Source organism: Chrysochloris asiatica, unplaced genomic scaffold (genome assembly GCF_000296735.1).
Source record: "Chrysochloris asiatica unplaced genomic scaffold, ChrAsi1.0 scaffold00060, whole genome shotgun sequence".
In the NCBI taxonomy this organism is placed as follows: Eukaryota; Metazoa; Chordata; class Mammalia; order Afrosoricida; family Chrysochloridae; genus Chrysochloris; species Chrysochloris asiatica.
Window position 1 is genome coordinate 13,371,293 of NW_006408578.1, and position 22,241 is coordinate 13,393,533.

At 37.9% G+C, this 22,241-nt stretch overlaps 2 protein-coding genes across 2 annotated transcripts in view; one reads left to right on the forward strand and one right to left on the reverse strand.

Moving 5' to 3' along the window:
* Positions 1-16,489, reverse strand: part of RIOK1 (RIO kinase 1) — a 34,360-nt gene extending 17,871 nt beyond the window's left edge. Inside the window, exons 1-6 of the mRNA XM_006864104.1 lie at positions 16,419-16,489; positions 11,096-11,288; positions 9,261-9,351; positions 8,646-8,715; positions 7,241-7,283; positions 1,325-1,417 (exon numbers count right to left, since the gene is read on the reverse strand). Of these exons, the coding sequence (XP_006864166.1) occupies positions 1,325-1,417; positions 7,241-7,283; positions 8,646-8,715; positions 9,261-9,351; positions 11,096-11,288; positions 16,419-16,489 (561 nt within the window). The remainder of the gene's footprint in view (positions 1-1,324; positions 1,418-7,240; positions 7,284-8,645; positions 8,716-9,260; positions 9,352-11,095; positions 11,289-16,418) is intronic.
* Positions 16,490-17,579: 1,090 nt separating this feature from the next.
* The window catches only part of CAGE1 (cancer antigen 1), a 72,241-nt gene continuing 67,579 nt past the window's right edge, over positions 17,580-22,241 (forward strand). The window contains 3 exon segments of the mRNA XM_006864132.1: positions 17,580-17,594; positions 17,821-17,994; positions 20,943-21,030. Coding sequence (XP_006864194.1) covers positions 17,580-17,594; positions 17,821-17,994; positions 20,943-21,030 — 277 coding nt within the window.

Genomic DNA, 22,241 nt, shown 5'->3' on the forward strand with positions numbered 1-22,241 from the left:
AGTTAATCTGTCATTTCAGGTATAGAAGACCCTAGGACCATCAAGAGGAAAGAATATGAGAGCAGCTAGGGTTCCTAACCAGAATAGTGGTGACAACAGAGATGGTGGCAGAGATGATGGCATAGACACAGAGCAGCAGAGGACTAAAGGCCCATGGACTGAGAAAGGCAGTGTATCTGCAGGCAGGAGATTGGCTTGCAAAATGTGCCCTTTGGACATTTAAACAAATATATTTTTTCAATGTGGTATATGTATACACTGGGGAAAGATGGTAATAGAGGTAACTATTGTAGTTAGCTAACGGTGCATGGAGGGGACTGTAAACATTGTAACCATTTGTTACATGAAAAACTGATGATCTGCCCTATAAACCTTTACTCAGTTCACAAATAAAGCTTAAAAAAAAAAAAAAAAAAAGATACTTGTTGACTCATAAAAATGAGAACATAAGTCTCCTGTTTCTATTGTTGTTGTTTCCATTAGTAAGTTTTTGTGTTTATTTTTTTTTTTAGGTTATTATTGTGGATTGAGTGAAAGTTTACAGGCACATCATCAGTTTTACATTCAACAAATCATATACCTTGTTTCATTACATTGATTATAATCCCCTCCATGTACCATCAGTTAACAGTGTTTCTCTCTATCCACTTTAGCTTTTTTAAGAAACACACAAACAAAAAAACACACTCAGGAATATATAATAATTTACATCTCCAAAGGGCACATTCTGCAAGTCTGCTCCTGGCCACCAGCTCTTAGTCCCTCTCTTCTTAGTCCATGAATCTAGAGTCCTCAGCCATTCCCCCTCTCCATGCCCCCATCTCTGCCTCCATCTTTGGTGCTGCTGCTTCTCTGGATAAGGTCCTGCATTCTGCTTGTGCGTTCCTCTCTTGATGGTCCTAGGGTCCTCTGTTTCTAGATTGTAAGATTAACCACTCCCCTCTTTTGTTATAAAACTTCTACCTTTACAATTGTGACAGTCGCGATTAGTCATGATAACAGTTATTCACTCATTAGTAAGTTTTTAATTAGAAATCAGGCTTACAGTAATCTGAACATCTATACTAAGTGCTGGGTATAACTAGTTATGCTCAATGATTCAATATAATAATGGTAGCAAAAAGCACAGATAAGTGCAAAACCTTCTACTTGGCCATAAATATTACTACACTATATTAAGCCATCCAGACCTGATTGGAGACTTTCCCCTACCCCCAGCCTTGCCCCTTTTTTTCCTTCTTAAAGGTACAATTCATTTACAAGTGCCTTAGTTCCATTTGGTATCTGAACATGGAAATATTCAGCTACCCAAAGAAAAGCTCACTTCTTTTCCTGTGCTGATACAGCCGTTTATCTCTGATATGATGCCTCTAGTCAACATCTTGAATAAAATCATTCGTGTTCTAGGATCCAACACCTAAAAAAGAAATGCATACAGTTAAAAAGTCAGAAAGATGGAACCAAAGTATCTCTCCTTAAAGCATCTGTGAGCTCAGCTGAACTAATAAACCCGCATGGCTCAATGGGAGTCCCTCTGCTGGTTCTAATGTTCACTCTGACTTCCACAAATGAAATGACAATGGAACCAGAGACAAAGCGCCAATAAGTTCACTCAGCCAGGGAAACCAAAGTCTACCAAGTCCAAGGGAGACAGAAAGCACCTCTAGATCAACATTAGCTAATAAGAATATAATCCAAGCCACCTAAGTAATTTAAAATTTTTTAGTCACCACAAGAAATAGGTGCAATTAATTTTAATAAATTTTACTTAACACAATATATCTAAAAAGTGATTGCATCAATGTGCAAATAGTGTAAAAAGCTATTACTGAAATACTTTATATTCTGCCTTTTTACACCAGTTCTTAAAGTCCAGAGTGTATTTACAGCCACTGTGTCACTCCATCTTGTTGAGAGTCTTCCTCTTTTTCACTGACTCTCCACTTAGATTTACAACACAACTCAAATCAAACTTGTCATATGCCAAGTGCCCAATAGTTGCAGGTGGTCAGTGGCTACCATAGTGAACAGGGTCTGACAGGGTCAGCATACTGTTTTAGTGCAGTCTGCAAGCAAAGATGGCCTTTACATTTTTAAAGGATTGTGAAAAAGAAAAAAAAAACATGTGATGGAGACTGTATGTGACCTGCAGAGCATAAGATATTTACGATTTGGTCTTAATAAAAAATTTTAAAAAAACGGTTTCTGACCCCTGCTATAAATGATAAGTCCTGGTGGCGATGGTGGTTCTGTGCCGTGGAGTCGGTTCTGACTCATAACGACCCTGTACAGGGTTTCTGAGGCTGTAAATCTTTATGGGAGCAGAAGGCCTCATCGTTCTCCCGCAGAACAGCTGGTAGTTTTGAACTGCTGACCTTGTGGTTCGCAGCCCAATTCGTAACCACTACACAAGTCCTGGTAGTCAGAGCAGTTAATCTTAAACAAAAATATTTCCAAAGTCCTCTTTGAGAAACAGAAGGCAATGCATATAAAGCCTGATCTTGCCTATTCCTGACCCTGAGGCAGCTACTTATTTTGCTTGCAGTTTTAAGAGACACCAGCAGTAGCTGTGTGTGGCTCAGACATGGAGAGGGAAAATGTAATCTGGCCCAAACTAACTACACCTGAAGTAACTGTAATCATGCTCCAAACCTAAAATTAATATAACTAAGCAACCCTGGAATACTGTAGAACAAAAAGCACACTACAACCACTGAACAAAAACTCATTACCCCCACTTCTCTACAGGACAGGTAAATAAAAGGAAGTAAGATAGATGGGTATAAGGACCTGGCTACAGACCTGCACTGCTGCAGAACTGGTAGTTACAAGTGCAAATTGGGAGAGGGGAATGAACTGAACTAGCTTCTGCCGAGACAGGAAGACTAGTTCTTCCTCGGACTGGGAGAGATGGGCCTTTGGCTAGCAGCTGGAGTTAGTGAAGTGCACCAGACACCACGGAAAGAACAACTTTTAATGAAATACGTCATTCATGGTGAGAGTGTTCATAATCATGCCTATCTGCCGTGACTCCAGGTCCTAAAGCACTCCACCTCCCTTCTCCACTAACACACCTCAACAAAACAGAAGTCAAACCAGAAAAAAATAAACACTAAGAACTATACACGGAATGCCCTGAAAATCAAGGCAGCAAAAGAAAGTAGATTGTGATGAGGAAAAGGCCTACATACTATATACAAAATAGGTGGCTTTTTATAATCTTATCAGAAAAAGATCTGATTTCAAGCCACAGCAGGACAGTTGTTGTGAAATGCAAGTGCTGTTGAGTCAGTTCCAACTCACAGCAAGCCTGTATAGGTTTCCAAAGAGCGGGAAGTGGGTTTGAACCACTAACCTTGTGGGAGCATACCAGGACTCCAACAGCAGGACTACTGTCATTCAATTCATGGAACTTCAAACATCAAAGAAAACCGAAAGACTTTCTGAAAGTCTGAAACTCAGATATCAAGAAACCAAAGTTGGTGAAAAAACTTAAAGAAGAGAACAGACAGGAAGAAGAGCAACTGCCAAGAGCGGAAAAAGCAAGAAGCAAGAAAAGCCGATACTGGCATGTCAGCTCAAAGTTGTTACGAGGATGCGATGGATTCTAGGAGAAACAAAAAAACCAATGGTGAAATGACTGAGAGAGAAAAGATGAGGCCATAGTGAGAGGCGCAAACAAAGCAAAGGAACTATACACAATGAGGATGGACTAAAGCATAAGTTTAATTGTAATGGATATTCGAAGAAAGCAAGATTATCAGGATTCCGAAATTTTAAATTCTCCCAGCATTCCTGAAGAAGCATCATTCAAGGAAACACTACTAGTTGGACTTAAGAAAACCACCCAGATGATTGTAAAGACACATGGAAGATGAGGGGGAATGTAGATTATGTGGTACTTCATGACTGGTTTAATTCTGCAAAAGATTTACCACTTGGAACAACTCTTGGGAGTCTGAAAGATGCATGATCCAGGTTATCACGCTTCACTGCTAGTTTACTGTAATCATAAACCTTCACATTATGAGAAAGGAATGTTAACTTGTTGCTCATCTTTAGGACAAAAAGGGTCATCATGGTTTGGTTGTAGTGCTTTTATTGTTTGTTTATTCAGATTTGAAATATCTGACTCACCAAATAATAAAACAAACATCTATATAAAATAGAATATTAGAAGTTTCAGAAATTTCCTAAACCAAATGTGTATATATTTAAGATTTAGCCTTTAAAACTAAAAAGGCAAAGGAAAAAGTCACCAAGGAAAAAAGAGGCACAGATAAAATAAAATAATCATAAAATAAAAACTCAGGTGCAAAAAAAATTACGATTAGAAGACAAACAGAAAAGTACTTGCAACAAATGACAATATTTTAGAACACCTAAAATCCAAATGTATTTTATAAAGTAATAAGATAAATATTTAAGGTAAAATAAGCAGTGGACAGATACATGAACAGAAAAGGAAACACACAAGGATATAAACATAAAAATGGTAAGGGTCAGCTCTTGTTGTTGTGATGTGCCATGGAGTCGGTTCCGACTCATAGCGACCCTGTACAGGGTTTCCGAGGCTGTAAATTTTAACAACCTCCTCTTTCTCCCATTCTCTACTAGTAATCAAATACATGCAAGTTAATCAAATGCCAAAATGACATTTTCACATTTAACAGGGAGCACATATTAACAGAGTACAAGGAATAATACCTAATTTAATTTGTTAAACAAATAATGGTAACACTGACTGCTAGTGAAACTAAAAATCAATCTGCTGGTAGGAGTGTCAATTGGTGCTACATTATGTCTTTAAATTCTTAACAAAGTGCTTTAAAATAAGAAATCCTGGTTTTTGACCTACAAGTGGCAATTTCAGAGCTCAGCTTAAGGAATACGAAAGTTTGGTGTGTGACAACGGTGACAACCAGTGAGAAAAAGTTAAATTGAAATGAATGGTTTGGGACAGCTGACTAGTCAGTTTTAAGTAAAGAAAAGTGGATCCTTACCTTAGTTTAGACCAAAATAAGTCTCAGATGAATTAAATAAGTTAAATGCATTGACTAAAGCAATGGAATACCAAAAGAAAACATTTTATTATCTCAAAGCAAAGAGCCATAAAGGACGATCAACAGATTTGACCATGTGAAAACCATAATAAGGAAAAGACTTGTAACAGCGTTGTTGACCGTCCAAACCATAGGCTCTGAGGGTCAGACTCTAGCCACCTAGCAGACATAGCAAACTGTCCCTCAGCTGATTATTCAGTAATCTCATACATGAGCCCTGGATATCCACAGACAAATGTAAAAACCTTCCCTAAAAGCCGAGACTGTAAATTCCAAAAAGGCAAGTTCCCCCCACCACAAAAAAAAAAAAAAAACTAAAGAGGATAGAGAGAAACACTGTTAACTGATGATATATGGAGGGGATAATAATCAATGTAATGAAACAAGCTATATGAATGGTTGAATGTGAAGCTGATGATGTGCCCTGTAAACTTTCACTCAATCCACAATAAAAACATTTAATTAAAAAAAAAAAAGAAAGAAAGAAAGAAAATACTTGTAACATATATGACAGTTTATTCTTCAAAATGCTCAGAGGATAATCACTCTTCACCAAGAAAAGGGCAAACAACTCCACAGAAAAATGGATTAAATAATTACTTAAGTCATTGTTGCTGTTAAGTGCCATTGAGTCGATTCCGACTCATACTGACCCTCAATAGGGTTTTGGAGGAATGGCTGGTGACCTTGAACTGCCGACCTTGCAGTTCAAACCGACCTTGTAGTCCAGTGTATTACCCCACAACATCACACAAACATGAAAAGATACTCAACTTCCTTGATAAAGAAATCCTAATTAATACAAGATATCAGTTTTACCTAATTTGGCAAAATTATAAATACTTATAACAGGCAATCTTATATACTGTCGATACATAAATCAGCATAACTGTTTTGAAGGAGAGTTTGGCAGCACCTACAGAGCTTTGCATTGTAGACACTTTTTAAAGCAACAGTTCTGCTCCTAGGAATTCACCCTATATACATATATTAAAGTATATATACATACACATGTATATCTTTCCAGGATGGGCAGAATATATCAAAAGCCTAAAAAAGGTGTGTGTGAGTTGGTTTAGCAATTCCAATTCTGGGAATTTTACCCTAAGGGAACTAATTGGGCATATGTATGGGTCAGGAACTTTAGTGTTTATTTGTTATTTGTAACTAAGTATGGAAAAAACCTGTGAATATTCAAATAACTGATAACATTTTGATGTGTGTATACAAAATGGAATATTATGTAACAGTTATAAATGATGGTATAGATTATTAGTAATAAAAGATGTTCAAAGAAAAGAGTAAAAAGGGTAGTTATGTAAGTTAGGAACAGAGGAAGGAACAACACATCAAAACAGCTTTAAAAAGGCAAAGAGCGAAATATGATTAAGTAACTAAATCTTATAAAAAGGCAAAGAGCGAAACATGATTAAGTAACTAAATCTTATAGAATGTATTTATTTTTCAAAAGCCAGCTTAAAAGTCACAGTATGTACTTTACCCTTCAAAATTAAATTTTAGAAGAGAGTAACAAAAGATTTCCTGCCTAAATTACATTAGGGTATTTGCTGAATTAAGTCTGCCTTAAATCTGAGACAGACCACACAGAGTAGAACTGCTTCTAACAGTTATCAAGACTGTGACCTTTTAGAAACAGATCAGCCAGACATGTATCGGGGTGTCTCTGGGTGGGATTATTTCCCTAGGGGTAGTCTGGGGCCAATTTCCCCCATTCTCAAACAGAAATTAAAACAAGCATAATTTATCCACAAAAAGAGTTCTAAGTGGAAATTTGATGGTCTGTCTTCTCCTCCTGTTGGCCCCCTCTTCCGCTCCTACTCGGTTCTTTTGGCAGATACCCTATCTTCTAGAAAAGCTAACAAAATTCCTGCAGACCTTACTTAGATATGAGAGTCCTAGATGAAAACTCTCTTTTGCTTCCCCTGACAAAGAGAAAGCACTGCATGGTAGTTTCACAGGATCACGGAGAAGCCTGACTCTAAATTATCTACAAAAGCCACATTAAAGCAAAATGCAGACCTATAAACTCAAAACTGTAAAACGGAGTAATTTCAGCTAACATAGTATTAAGCAAGAAGACTGAAAGAAAACTACTACTTAAAGACAAAAAGAAATGCTAATTTAAAATAATAGGTTGTAACACATTTCAATTGTACCTGTTCTACAGTTGCTCTGTCTGCTTTATCTTTGATGCGATACCTAACCAAAAAACAAAGAAGTACAGTTGACATGTCTAATAATCAATGAGAAAAAGTCAGAATACAAAATTTCTAAATGTAAATCATCCTATGAAAATTGCTAAGTAGGTAGTCTGATAACAGATGTCATGACCCCATAATACTTTCAAGCCTCAGTGAGACCTTTCTTCATTTACTCTTAATAAACAAATTCACTTCCTCCATGCAAAAGCAGCATCTTTGCAGTAGGAAACACAATTTCTACCCAGTAAACATGAGACATCCCAGAAGTATTAAATAAAAGAGCAGCTAGGATGAAGGGAGGATACTGGAGAATAGAAAACATCTAGCTGTTTATATTCTTCAGCTCTTTAATGATTCTATCATTCTATCCATACACAATTAAAAAGTCATTCAAATTTTTTCTTTAGTTATTTTCTAGTTTTTAAAAATCATTTCATGACTGTCTGAGTTCAGCATCAAAATGCAGACTCCGGTGAGGTTCAGCTGACTCACTAAGTGAAAATCTAGCATACTAAATAAAGGTTGTAACACAATATAATCAATTCAAACAGGAACTTCAGTGAAGATAAATAACATGGTGATGGTGGTAGTGTGCTATGGAGTCAGTTCTGACTCATAGTGACCCTGTATAGAGTTTCCGAGGCGGCAAATCTCTCCAGGAGCAGAAAGCCTTATCTTTCTCCTGTGGAACCGCTAGCAGTTTCAAACTGCTGACCTTGAGGTTAGCAGCCCGACTCATAACCACTACGCTACCAAATAACTATGGCATGTCTTTAATAGCTGGGATATTTTGGACATAGCAATAAATCAGAAGAAAATTATTTTTAACTTCAGCTCTAATACTGCTAGTTATAGGATCCTATTTAATATTTTCTGTAATATACTGTTAATGCCTTAGAGCTATGAGCTTCTAAGCTAAGTTAGCCAAACCTTAAACAATTGGCTTTGAGACCAAAAGTGTAAATGGAAACAGTTCTCAGTTACATCATTATGAAAACTTTAGTTTTCCCTTGAGTTTTTAAAAATACTTTGTGGAATGGGACAATGTTTAATAAATTCTAAAAAGGGAGCACTTTCATACTCTTAACACTTTAGTTTGAACTGAAATCTATACAGTTGTCCTCATGCAATCATATTCTTGAATTTCACAAGATTACAGTCTTACTACGTAATTCTTAAGAAGACTCATTTAATATTTTCAATCTTATAAAAACAAAGGCACTCAAACTAGAAAACAAACAAGAAACATCTTAACAATGCAAATGAATATTCTTTGCAAAAGAATTATGATCAAGATGCTATTTATTTTGTCTGGAATCACTGCCTGTGGGCCAAGTTTTATAGTTAAAATATTACTTACATATCTGCTTCCTTTTGCCTAGACTTTTCAGTGACTTTATTTATGACAGAATCAGTTACATTTAGTTTATCTAAAAATTTAAAAAAAAAATACAATTTAAGCAATATGTAAGGAAAAAGACATTAACAATCACTAAATAACAGGATACTTCATCCTTCTTCCCCTTTTTTCTTGTTAGACATGACAAAGTCTTTACTGTCATATTAACTTTAAAACAAATGACACAAAGAAACAGATCCCATTATCCTGTTTTCAAAGCAGGAACAATGGTATAGAGGATGCGTACTGATTTTGAGCTCACTGAAATCCAAACTTCAAATGAACAACCACCTTAAGTGAATCCTACCACAAAATTTGATACACAATAACTTGAATCGGTTATCTGTTACTTGATATTCTTACAAAAGATGAGAAAACAGAATTATAAAAGCATAAGCTAAAGCATTTCCCTGAAGTCACTTTGCAAAGCCCGTTTTCTTTAGGCATCATTCTTCAGTCAGCAACACCTAGAGATGCTCCTTTCTTAATTAATAAAATACAAGTTTGTTAACACACCAGGGGTTTTGAGAAATTTTCTCAGAGCTGAAAGTGAGGTGCTGCATTTGATGAACTCACCTAGATTAATTTTATTCTCAAATTTCCGTAAGACTTTGTCAGCTGGAGTAGACACTTTGGAAGAACTGCAGTTATAAGTTTGTCGATTTGCCTAAAAGAAAGTTACAGAGTCTAAAGCAGCAACTGTAAATATAAAATAAGGTTTAACATCACATATTTTTCCTAATTCATATTTAGCTATCAAAGCATCAACATTTAGGAGTACCTTAGGAAAGGTTAAGACTCAATCAAATTCACTTAAGGTTTTTTGGAAAAAGTATTTGAAGTTTGAAGTTCCTGACTAGAACAATGAGAGTCCATAATCTGGTGGTTTTTATTTATCTACAGGAAAAAGTTAAAATTCAATGAACTTTGCCCTTTGTAGTGGTCTATAGATTTAGAGCAAAGAACATTCATTTACATCCCCCCTCCCAAGTCTGTAATAAAGAGCTAAGACTAAGACCAACAGTTAACTAGCTCTAAGAATTTATCTTGGACCTAGGACAGGAAAGGAAACAGTATGAATGAAGCATCAGCACTTACACTGGTGCTGTATATGAAATACACTGGTGCTGTATATAAACTAAAACCAAATCCATCACCATTTCTGAGTCTGGACTCACAATTACAGTGATCCTATGAAGGGTTTCTGAATCTATAAAGTTTTACAGGAGTAGCTTTATCTTCTCCCTCATAGTAGCTGGAGGGTTTGAACTGTCAACCTTGCATTTAGCAGTCCAACGCTTAACCTACAGTGCCACCAGGCCTCCTTATATAAAAAATGAAGCAATAGCAAAAGCAAAAGAAATTAGATACTACCCACAGCCGATAAATAAAAAGGCACTATAGGATACGCTGCTAATCACAAACAAGGTCAGCAGTTCAAACCCAACGGTCACTCCTCACGAGGAAAACATTTTCTTTCTGCTCACGTAAAGATTTATAGATTCAGAAACCCTACAGAAAACAGGATCTCCACGGTTTGGTCACTTGATTTTTATACATGGTAGATGATGGCAGATCATGAACATAGATCCATGTCATTAAATCTTCAATTATAACAAGGTTTTATGACTACATAATATCCCACTGTGTGAAAGATCATTTCTCATAGTAAATTTACCCAATTTGCTATTATTGGGACACTGGGTTGTTTCCAATGCTTCTCCACCATAAATAATAAGCCCAACCCAAGCCCAGTGCCATGGAGTTGATTTCGACTTATAGCAACCCTATAACATGCTTTCTGAGACTGTAAATCTTTATAGCAGACTTTGTGGTTAGCAGCCTACCTTACAGTGCCACCATAAACAATACTGGATGATTATTCTCGCACCTAAGCCATGACACATTCCTAGAAAAACTTCTAGTCAACAGCCGTGTAAGCTTTAGCACATTATTGTACTTATTTATAATTGGTCATCAATTATAATTTATAGGTCATCAACTAACAATTTATATTTACTTATATTATGTACTTTGTGTTATTGTCAGTTTCATAGATTCTACATATTTATTTAATTTGCATTTCTTGAATTACTAATGAGGATGAATTTTTTCCATGTTTCTTGCCCTTTGTAGTAAAATGCCTATTCATGCCTTTTCCTATATATATTTCTATACAATAATTTTATTATTTTTTAAATTAATTCATTATAGAAAGAAATTTATCAGAAATACAGAAAAGACAAACAATAACAAGTAATAAAGGCTGGATCTACAGGGCAACATAAATTGTAGAAAATCATTCAGTTACTATACTCTCTGCAGAAAAACATCAATGAGAACTTGAATGAAAATCTTTTGTAAAAAGATGACACAAAACAACCTACAGTATGGGACCATTTATAAAATACCTGTGGATTACTTCCTGCATTGGACATATAACCCTTCGTGAGTTTCCCCACTCCATAGTCCCAGTCCCAGTCATCATTGTCATCATAATCCTCTTCCTCCTCCTCCTCGTCTATATCATCCTCAGCCTTATTCTGAAAGTCTTCCAGTGGAACGACATCCTCTTCTTTGATTGTCTTCACGTCTATGTTTTCACTAGAAATAAAAATATTTTGGCATGTTTACACATAGTCAAACTGAGCTCACATAAACAGTTATTTAGGATATAATACTGAGAAGTCTAAAAGGTCCCCTTATGCCTTTCCTCCCAATAAACTCAATCTTCTTAATGTTAAACACTCTTCTTATTTATAGCTCTGCTGCAGTAAATGTTTGCTTATACTTACTCTCCATGTGTAAGTCCTTACTAGGGAAAGTGTTAAATCCACTTCTGCCTTGATGGAGTTTGAATTCACCTTTATCTACTCTGACTAACGTGCTGATTTTGCTGTGCACACTAAAATGTCACCTCTGGTTCACAGAGAGGTTTTAAAGGGTGGGGTGGTGGGGTTGTGGAAGAAACTTTCTGATACAACTTACGAATAAATCTATGGCAGCCTTACCTTGAACTCAATTCCATTTTGAAACAAAAGGAGCTATACCAAGGTTTCATTAGGTTACAGAGAACTCTGAATCACCCTTGTTCTTGAAGAGAAGACGTTGAGAATGCAGGGAAAAAGCACTACACTAGTTGTTGTGAACTGCCGTGGAATCGATTCTAACCCATAGCAACCCTGTATAGGGTTTCTGAGAAGCGACTGGTAAGCTTGAATCGCTGACCTTGCGATTCAAACCGACCATATAGTCCAGCGCATTAACCCACAACACCACACCAGGACTGAGACAAAAGAGGTGGGGGTTGTCAAAAGGAGAGTAAAGAACGGCTCAGGCTAAGGAGAACACTACTAACTAATGAGATCTTCTTTTGACATGTGAGATTTCAGACCCAGTGTTACCAAGCTTTTTTATTTTTCTGAGAGAAGCCAGAAATCTGGATTTTTGCATAAAAATCTCCTATTTAAAATACACTGACATAGTCAATATGTATAAACACTTTATATACCAAATAAACCATGTCTGTAGGCCCCAAGTCAATTGTGGTGCTACCATTCTGACCTCTCATGTCGAGACTACAGACAAAAAACAAATAAAGCAACTGAACAGGACAATCATTGGACTGCAAAGTCAGTTTGAACTGCCCACCAGGTGCTCCTCAGAAACCCTATACAGGGTAGCTCTGAGTTGTAACCTGATAAACGGCACTTAACAACAACAACAGCTTAAAAATACCCATGAGTTTAAATCAGATATCATTCCCAATGTATAAACTGGTTATATCTTAAAGAGCTCAAAATTTCCATGGGTATGGGTAAGATAAAAACAAAAAATTATTAAACACCTGCCATTTACTAGGATTTCATGAACATAATCCATAAATCTATCTTCTAATTGTCAATAATCTAGAGTGGCATATTAAGCTGTAACTTTACTTACACTAGTGTCTCTCAATGTTGGCCAGATCATTCTCTATAGTGAGAGGGTTTCTTATCCATTGTAGAGTGTTCAGTAGCATCCCTCAGGAGCGCTGGCACTGCAGTGGGTTACGAACTGGGCAGCTAACCATAAGGTCAGCAGTTCAAGTCTACCAGACCCTCCAATGGAGAATGATGAAGCTTTCTGTCCCCATAAAGATTTATAGCCTGATAGACTCTATACAGGGTCACTATGAGTCGGAACTGACCGTGCAGCACATAACCACCACTGGTAGCATCCCTGGCTACCAACCTACCAACACTAGTAGCCAGTTAAGACAACCAAAAATGTCTCGAGACTGCCCTAATGGCGGGTTAGTGACTTATTCTTAACAAAATTCAATGTGTTGTTGTTAAGCACCGTCAAATTGGTTCCAACTCATAACAACCCTGTATAGGGTTTCTGAGGAGCCATTGGTGAGCTTGAACTGCAGACCCTTCGGTTCAAACCTACTTTGCAGTCCAGCACATTAACCCACAGGAGTCCACAATATTCAGTAGTTGGTAGTAAACCAGTACGCTTTGATTTCCATTAACCACTTCCTTACCAGCCACACTGGCTGAGCTGCTTCTGCCCACAACCATCTTCCCTATGGACTTCAGTTAGCTCTTCTGTCATCTAAATCTGTAATGTCTTTTCCCTTTTCTGGCTAAACATACTCCACCACCTTCCAGTGTCAGCTTACCATCACTTGCTCAGGGAAATCTTTCCGATTCTTCACCCATTCCTCCTGTGTAGTACTTAAACAATTGCAGCAGCTGAACTGTCTATTATCTGCTTCCCTGCTAGAGTCAGTTCTGTGTGGACCACAATGGTGCTGGTCTTGTTTACCAATATAATGCATTGCCCAACTCTGAACCTAGAGGTTGGCAGTTGGCACCCACCCAGTGGTACAGCAAAAGGAAAGGCCTGGTGGTCCGCATCCAGTAAGAGCCAAGAAAGCCTCCAGAGAAGCTCTGCTCTGAAACACACAGGTTTGCCTTAAGTCAGAATTGGCTACTAACAATACCAGATATGGCAATAGTTAGATTGTTGTTGTTGTTGTTATGTGCCGTGGAGTCGGTTCCAACTCATAGCAATACTGTACAGGGTTTCCAAGACTGTAAATCTTTACGGGCGCAGAAAGCCTCATCTTTCTCACGCGGAACAGCTGGTAGTTTCGAACTGCTGACCCTGAGGTTCGCAGCCTGATTCGTAACCACTACACTACAGAGCTCCTTGATTTGACAAAGTACTTAACAAATGCAGAGAGATACACCTAAGGTGGCCACTTCATGTGCAGAAACAAGAACGATAAGAATTGAAGAGGTTTTGAGTCAATTAATCCAATAGACTAATGGTACATGTGAACATCACTCTCCACGACTCTGAGACCAGAACTAGATGATGCTCCCTTACCACATCCAAAGACTCTGAAAGGGGTCACATTAGAAGGTCATGGGTAGAGTGGGAGAAAATATGGAATGAAACTCAAAATTATTAATAATAATTAAAAAAAAAAAAAAAGACTACGCTTACTGGTCAGAAAGAGACTAGAGGAACCTGAGACTAGAGCCTTCAACCACCCCCTTCAGGTCTGGCAAAGGACTCACCCTTACGGCCCAATATTCAGCCAAGTAGTAGATAGGTGGGATCCTGGTGTGGCACTGTGCATTAATGCGCCAAACTGCAAAGCTGTTTGAACTGCAAGGTCAGTGGTTCAAGCTCACCAGCTGCTTCTCGGAAACCCTATACAGGGTCACTATGGGTTGGAACCGACTCGACGGCACTTAACAACTTAACAACAAGTAGACAGGTGTGCCTCTGAGTTAGTGTGCTGGACTGCAAGGTCGGTTTGAACCATAAGGTGGTGGTTCAAGCTCACCAGCTGCTCCTCTGAAACCCTATATAGGGTTGCTATGAGCTGGGAACTGATGTGACAATAGTAGATAGGTATAGAGGGGAACAACACTAGTAAAGTATGCTTACCATGAAATAGTCAATCATTCAAAATCAACAGGGTAACATTTACTAAGGGCAAAGTTGAGAAGGGATGGGAACCTCGGTGGAATGCAAATGGGCTAACTATTGTTGCACAAAGGAGACTGCATTCATTGAGATGAAACAAAGTGCAGTATTTGTTGAATGTAAAACTGATGATCTTGTCTGTAAAGTTTCCCTCAATTCACAACAAAAAAGTTTTGTTTTTTTTTTAAATAAATAAAAGAACAGCAGGAGGGGGGATATGTTAATAAATGGCAGATTGATTTGAGGGGGGAAAAAAAAACGTTAGGTCATCATTGCTGTGTGCCATTGAGTCAATTTTGACTTTAGCAACCTCATGTGACTAGAGTACAACTGCCCACCAATAAGGTCTGTTTTTTAAATTCTATTTATTTTGCTGTTGCTGTTGAGACTATCCAAAGTGAAACACACCAATTCAACAGTTTCTATATGTAAATAATTTACAATTCCGTTACACTGACTATATTCTTCAGGTTGGACAATCACTCTCACCCTCCTCCTAAGTTGTATCTCTCTTAATATAAACTTACTGCCCTTTAAGGTTCCTACCTAACCTTTCTTTCATGTGGCTGCTGTCAATTTGATCCCTGTTGTCAGTTTGATTCCATATACACAGTTCTTAAAACAACAAACTACTCAAGGTAGACGTGTGGCGCTATGGGTTAATGCACCCGACTGCAAAGCCTTTTGAACTGCAAGGTCGACGGTTTAAGCTCACCAGCTGCTCCTCAGAAACGCTATATAGGGTCACTATGGATCGGAATTGACTCGACAGCACTTCACAACAACAACAATTAAGCTAAACAATTGCTGATGTATTTAGTATAAGTTTTAAAGATGAGTTTCAGCAGCAAAGGGTTTTCAAGGGCTGATTCTTCTAAAGTAGATCACCCGTATTTTCTTTCAAGGTACCTTTGGGACAACTCAAAACCTTTAAGTTAGGAGTCAAGTGTATTAAGCATCGGTACTGTCTAGGGATGCCTTTGGCACTCTGGATCTTATTGTTGGGCCTTTACACTTGCTGTCTCTTTTGCCTGAAATGCTGTTCACTGTGGTCTTCCCATGGTAAACTCCTTTTTGTCATTGTAATTTAAACTTAATCCTTCTCTGACCATCCATTCAGTCGTTACTTAATATACCAAACTACGTGAATTATCTGGATAGTATTTACCATAATCTGGTTTTGTAAACACCTATGTGCTTGCCTGCCTCTCCTCACAGTCCAACCCTCACCCCCAAGTTGGAGGTAAAGACCCATGTGGGTGGGAACTTGGTTTTCTTGTTCACTGGGGCCCAGCAGGTGCTCAATATTTGGTGAACACTGAAAGCAGTCAAAGCACAGAAGCCTGTTTCCCAACTCCTATCCCCGTGGTGTGGCCATGAAGCCTAAGCACTGCACTTGCTAACCTCAAGGTCAGCAGTTCAAAGCCACCAGCCTCACCTTGCAAACTTATACATGATCACTAAGAGTCAGAACCAATTTGACGGCATTTAACAATAAACAACAGCAGTAGCATCTTCAACTCTGATACTCAGTGACGCTTACCAACCTGGAGAACCTGGGCGCCTTTAGCAAGTGGTTTCCATTATCACTGCCAAAAACGGAGACGAAGGACCCGGCTGAGATCTTGAGTCTCCCCTTTAAGAACCCCCCCCCCCCCCACACACACACACACACACACAACTGTCCACTCCGGGCAAGGTGGGGTGGAGGCCAAAACAGAAGCTGACCAAAGCCAGTGTGTCTACCTGTCAGAGGACTCCGCGTCGTCAAACTGCCCCGGGACTACCCGGCTCATCAACAGCCGCCGGTAGTCCATAACCGAACCAAGGCAAGCCCCCAGAGACACCGGAGGCCGCCGGCTTACGCTGGACGAGAAACGACACAGAAGCGGCTTCAGCCGCGTCCAAAGCAATGACCTCTCGAACGATCCTCGCCTCTCACGCCTCTCACACGGTCCAGAAGACCCTCAGCCAGTAGCTTTTAACACGTGCTATAAAGAACCCAGACCCACGGCCTCGGCACCCTGGCCCGCCCCAACCGGAAGCTCCGCCCCGTCCGGAAGGCTCGCCTCCAGGGGAGGGGGTGGGTGGGAAACACACCCTCTGAAACGGAAGTCCCGCCTTCTTCGTGATCCAGACTTGCGCGATTGGCCACGCGGAACTTGTGCAGTCCCTCTGTTTCCGCGCCCCACTCCTTGTTTCCTCCTGCGGAAAGACTCGAGTTGCTCGGTCAGGAAGGTGGTACCCACGTAACTTAAGAACTTCGTGACGCGCGTGGCCCGCGGGCTGCCGGACGCGCGCTGACGCGATTGGCCAGGCTTGGGCGGACGTCACAGCAGGCGCGTTCCAATGCGCCTGCTTCCCAACTGAGAGTTTTTAAAAGCCATCCGTGGAAAACGTTGTTAAGTGTATTTCTCCCTCCAACGAAGCCCAGTGCGGAGGGAGGAAGCACAAAATCCATAGTGTACACTCAAGAAACTCTATGGAGTCTGGAAGTGAGAACACCTTTGCGACTTAAAACGTTTAGTGCATTGTTTTGAGGTAAAAATGTGACAGGTGCTTTAAAAAGTTCATGAGTCCTCTGATTGAATAAGATTTACAAATGTCTTCTAAAGTTTGCTGAACACTTGTTTTAAAGCTTATCTTAAAGCAGCTTTTGAATGTCTCTGGAATGTCTGCCCAAACAATTGGATAAATGTTTTTTTAATCTAGTAAGAACACTGGTAAAGACAGAAATCAGAGATTGGGGAAGTTAAAAATAAATACGTGAAAGTAAGCTGGCAGAGTGTTCTGTCCCGAATGAGAGTGATCAAAGCCTAAAAATGTGATAAGTGCTGGATTCACAAAGTTCTTTTGTATATCGGGAAATAAAACAAGGATCATTTAGGTTTGCTTCCCCGCAACCCAATGGCGTTTTTGCATGTAGAAACATAACTACCATAGTTATGGTATACACTGATTACATTTTTTTTATTTCTCCAGTAACTTGACAAATAACATTAAAATTTGGGGCTATATAAATTTTGCTATTTTCTTACATAAAGGATGGGGAAATCGCTTGTTTCCGTATACAAAAAGTCATTTAATTGTTGCTGTTTTGTTTCTTTTTTCTAAAGAGACTCTGCATTATTAAACATTTACGAACAAGAACTATCAACAATTTTGATCATTACCTTCAGATCCTGTACATACTTCTCAAGAAAAATTAGAAAACATGTCAGAAGCAGAAGCCACGAATGTCAGCAGCCTTACTCAAGACTTAACTTACTCAAATTCTGCATTCTATATGGAAACCAGCAGTACCACTTCAGAATTCCCTCAGGTGTGCACTGTCCATAAATTGTGGAGCTATAAATGCATTCATGTTATCTTCCTTATGAAAAGTTCTTCAATTTGAGTAACAGTAATAGGTGGGGGAAGAGGGAGTAAATTGAAGGCCTGGTTTTCCCAGTTGTATTAGTGTACAAAGACCAAATTTTAAAGATTATTGAAAATGATCCTCTCTTAAAATATAAAACGGTCTTCTCATCTCATGAAATCTCAAGACAGCAGCCACAGAACATGGCTACAACAACTCAGTTACAGAAAATGAATGGTCTGATGCAGTACATCTCCCCCTATGACAGTATACAGAGAGTTCACATAATGTACTGTCATTGATGACACTCATATAAACAACTCCTTCTTATTTCATTAAAATTCTTAGTGCCCTTTCTCACAGAAGCAGCTTTAATGTCCCAAGATCTTCATGACAATTATTCTATTTGATAGCTATTAGTGCAAAAAATATGTGAGGTTATGCTGGGGACAATGATGGTACAGTGCTAGAATTCTCATCTTCTGTGCAAGAGATCCAGGAGAAAGAACTGGCCAGTGTACTTTAAAAGTGTAACCACCACCCATCTGCCAGTCTGTACTTGGAGTATTGCATGTTTCTGTGATACTGAAGGAGTTTCAGTGGCGCTTCCATACCAAAACAGAGTAGAGTAATCCTTAACTGAGCATGAGGATGGCACACGACCAGGCAGCATTTTGTTGCATTTTGCATGGAGTCACCATGAATTGGGTTCAGCTTGACAACAGCCAACAGCAGCAAGAAACCCTATGATATTGCCTTTTTATTAATAAAACCTGGGTAAATATTAACAGTTTCATATAGTTCACCTATAAATTGACATAACCTTGCTAATGGAATATTTAGTAAAAGGAATTCAAAATTTTAACTGCCCCCCTTTTTTTAACTTAGCTTTTTTTTTTTTTTTTTAGTAATTCTACCTATAGGAAGTATTCATACAAGTATGTTTTTAAAACTATTTCAACTATTCCAAACATTGAAAGCAACCTAACTTTTCATTAGTAGCAAGCCAGGTAAATTATTGTACACATGTGGTTACGAATTGGGCTACTAACCTCTAGGTCGGAGTTCGAAACTACCAGCAGTTCCAAGGGAGAAAAATGAGGCTCTCTGCTCCCATAAAGATTTACAGCCTCGGAATCCCTGTGCAGGGTCGCTATGAGTCGGAACCGACTCCACGGTACTTAACAACAACAACAACATAGTGGAAATGTAACCTTAAATATGATTATTACGTGGATAGCGTAGTGGTTGTGCATCGGGCTGTGAACCGCAAGGTCAGCAGTTTGAAACTACCAGCTGTTCCACGGGAGAAAGATGAGGCTTTCTGCTCCCGTAAAGATTTACAGCCTCAGAAACCCTGTATAGGGTCACTATGAGTCAGAACTGACTCCATGACATATAACAACATAATTTGTTCACATGGAAAATTTATCACATTGGTTCTCATTGAATGGTAGGGTTTTAAGAATTTTTACTTTCATTTTTTTTTTTAAATAACAATCCTTAAAACTTTTTTATAATTACAAAAAAAATTTTCACGAAAATAGTTTTTTGATCATAATATTACAGTGTTAATCAGGTTCCAAGATACTATGTACTGAATATTTTTCTTTAAAATGAATGTATAAATAAAAGCCAAATGTATATTTTGGTTACAGATAATAAATCATAGTAGATTAGATTTAGAAATAATCTTGAAATTTTGAATATTGAAGTTCAGAGAAGTTTGTGTAAATATAACAGTGTATAAGGGAGCTTCAGAAAGTTCATGGAAAAATTATATAATCTTAAAATTTCATTTTTCCATGAACTTTTTGAAATTCCTGTGTATGAACATTGTTGTTAATTGTTAAGTGCCATTGAGTCAGTTCTGACCCATAGTGACCCTGTATAGGGTTTCCAAGGAGTGATTGGTGATCTTGAACCACCGACCTTGCAGCTCAAACCAACTTTGCAGTGCAGCACATTAACTCACAGCACCATACCAGTACTCCTTGCATATGAATACTATTTTATTTTCAAGTGTATCATCCTTTATATTTTTTATCTAGTTAGGAATTGCCTGAATTAACAACACTTAAGTAAAACTGTTATAAAATATAATCAGATTTTATTACTTTCAAGTACAACAATAAGAACAGTGTTTAAAAGCTTTGTTAAATGGATGCTTATAATCAGCTGACTTTAATAGTTTTCAGAGCATCATTGAGGTGCGCATACTTAATGATTTAGCCTATGGTTTTCTTAAGCATTTAAAATATGTTCATCATTGCCTTTTACACTAATTTACTTAATAAACCCTTTTATCTTTAGGTACCTGAGATAAGCCCTACATGAATTTTTGTAAATTCCCACTTTATAGAATCAAATTCCTTCTTATCACTAGAACCTTGTTTTATGTATATCCTCAATGTTAAAAGATAAGAATCATAATTACTACAATGCCATTTAGACTAAATTTAACAAACATCAAAGAATTATTGGTAACATGTATATATATAACTACTTTTCCCAAGTTTATAGTCTTTTCTCCACAGAACTAGCACACGTTTATTGTCACATAAGACTTACTGAAAAATCAAAATATTAAAATAACCAGATACTTGTTTCATTTTGTCATTTTGTGACTGTTGGCATGTTTTTACCAAAAGGGAGCTCAGTTATACAGTAGGGATAGATACTAGAACATTCTTTCTGTCAACAAAATAATTATAACAGAAATATTACATAGCAGTGTACATACATCGGGGCTTTAAAAAGTTTGTGGGGGCAAAAAAATTCCACTTTCTCATTAACTTTTGAAGTCCCCTTGTATCGTAAACTTCAGAAAAAGTTTATGATATGCTTTAATTATTTACATTTAACACTTAATTTAATTATTGCTATTAATGCCTTTTTTTTCTTCAACACAGAATGAAATAAAGAATATAAAAGGGGGAAATGAGCCTAAATTCACACTTTCTGAAGATATTTATAATACACTAGATAATTTGCTAGGTGGTGAGTATCTCTTTATTGAAAGTATGCTAAACAGAAGCCAAGAATTTTTGTGTTCTGTGGCAATAACAAGGAACTCTGGTGGTACAAGGGTTCAGCACTCAGCTATTAACTGAGGAGGTTTGAGCCCACTCAGCCAGTCTGCTGGAAACAAACCTGGTGATCTGTGGTAAAGATTACAGAAAAGAAAACCACAGGGGAAAGGCAGACATTTTGTAGAAAAAGGGGGGAAGTGGTTAACTTTGCAGTCCAGGAGCATTCATCCTTGGGACCATCAAGGGAATGGAGTGTGGGACCTTATCCAGAGAAGCAGTGACACCAGAGATAGAGGCAGAGACGATGACATGGAGAGATGGAGCGGCTGGGGACTCTAGACCCAGAGAGGGAGAGGGGCTGTGTGCTGATGACCAGGGTGGGGCAGACTTGCAGGGTATACCCTTTGGTTGGTTGATGATGCATGGAGGGGATTGTAACCATGGCAATGAAACGATATATGATAGGATGAATGTAAAGCTAATGTTCTCCCATGTAAACTATCACATAATTCACAATAAAACATTTTTTTTAAAAAAAAAAAGAAAGAAAACCCCAGGGGAAATTCTGCTGTCACAAGGGTTTGCTGTGAGTTGGATTCGACTTTACAGTACCTAACAACAACAACAACATATTAATAATAATAACCAGTTACTATACTGCCACTTTATATATATTACTTCAGTCAATCCACAAACAGTTCTATGAAATAAGGAGTGTTTATCTTCATTTTACAGATGAGGAAAGTAACTTGCCAAACTGGAATTCGAATCATAGTCTATGACACCAGAATTTATACTATATAAGTATCTTAAAAGATCTATTGCTGCAACTAAACTCACATATTCTACTCTTAAACTGATGATAAACACAATTTAGGAGTTAATGGAATACATTGATCGTGTTTTCTAAAGCAAACTCAAATACCGTATAGAAATGTCTCTTTTTAATAGTTATAAGTTATACTAAAAAGATTCGACAAGCCTTATTAAAATTACAGAATTCAATGCATGCAGGTATAAGAAAAGTAGATGGTACAGGATTAGAAAGGAAAAGAAATGGTCATTATTTCTAAATTTGTAAGACACTATTATAATAGTTTAGAAGAATACTAAAGATCAGCATTTAAAAAACCAGTAGCATACTAGTATGCCAATAATTACCAGTTAGAGAAAGGAATT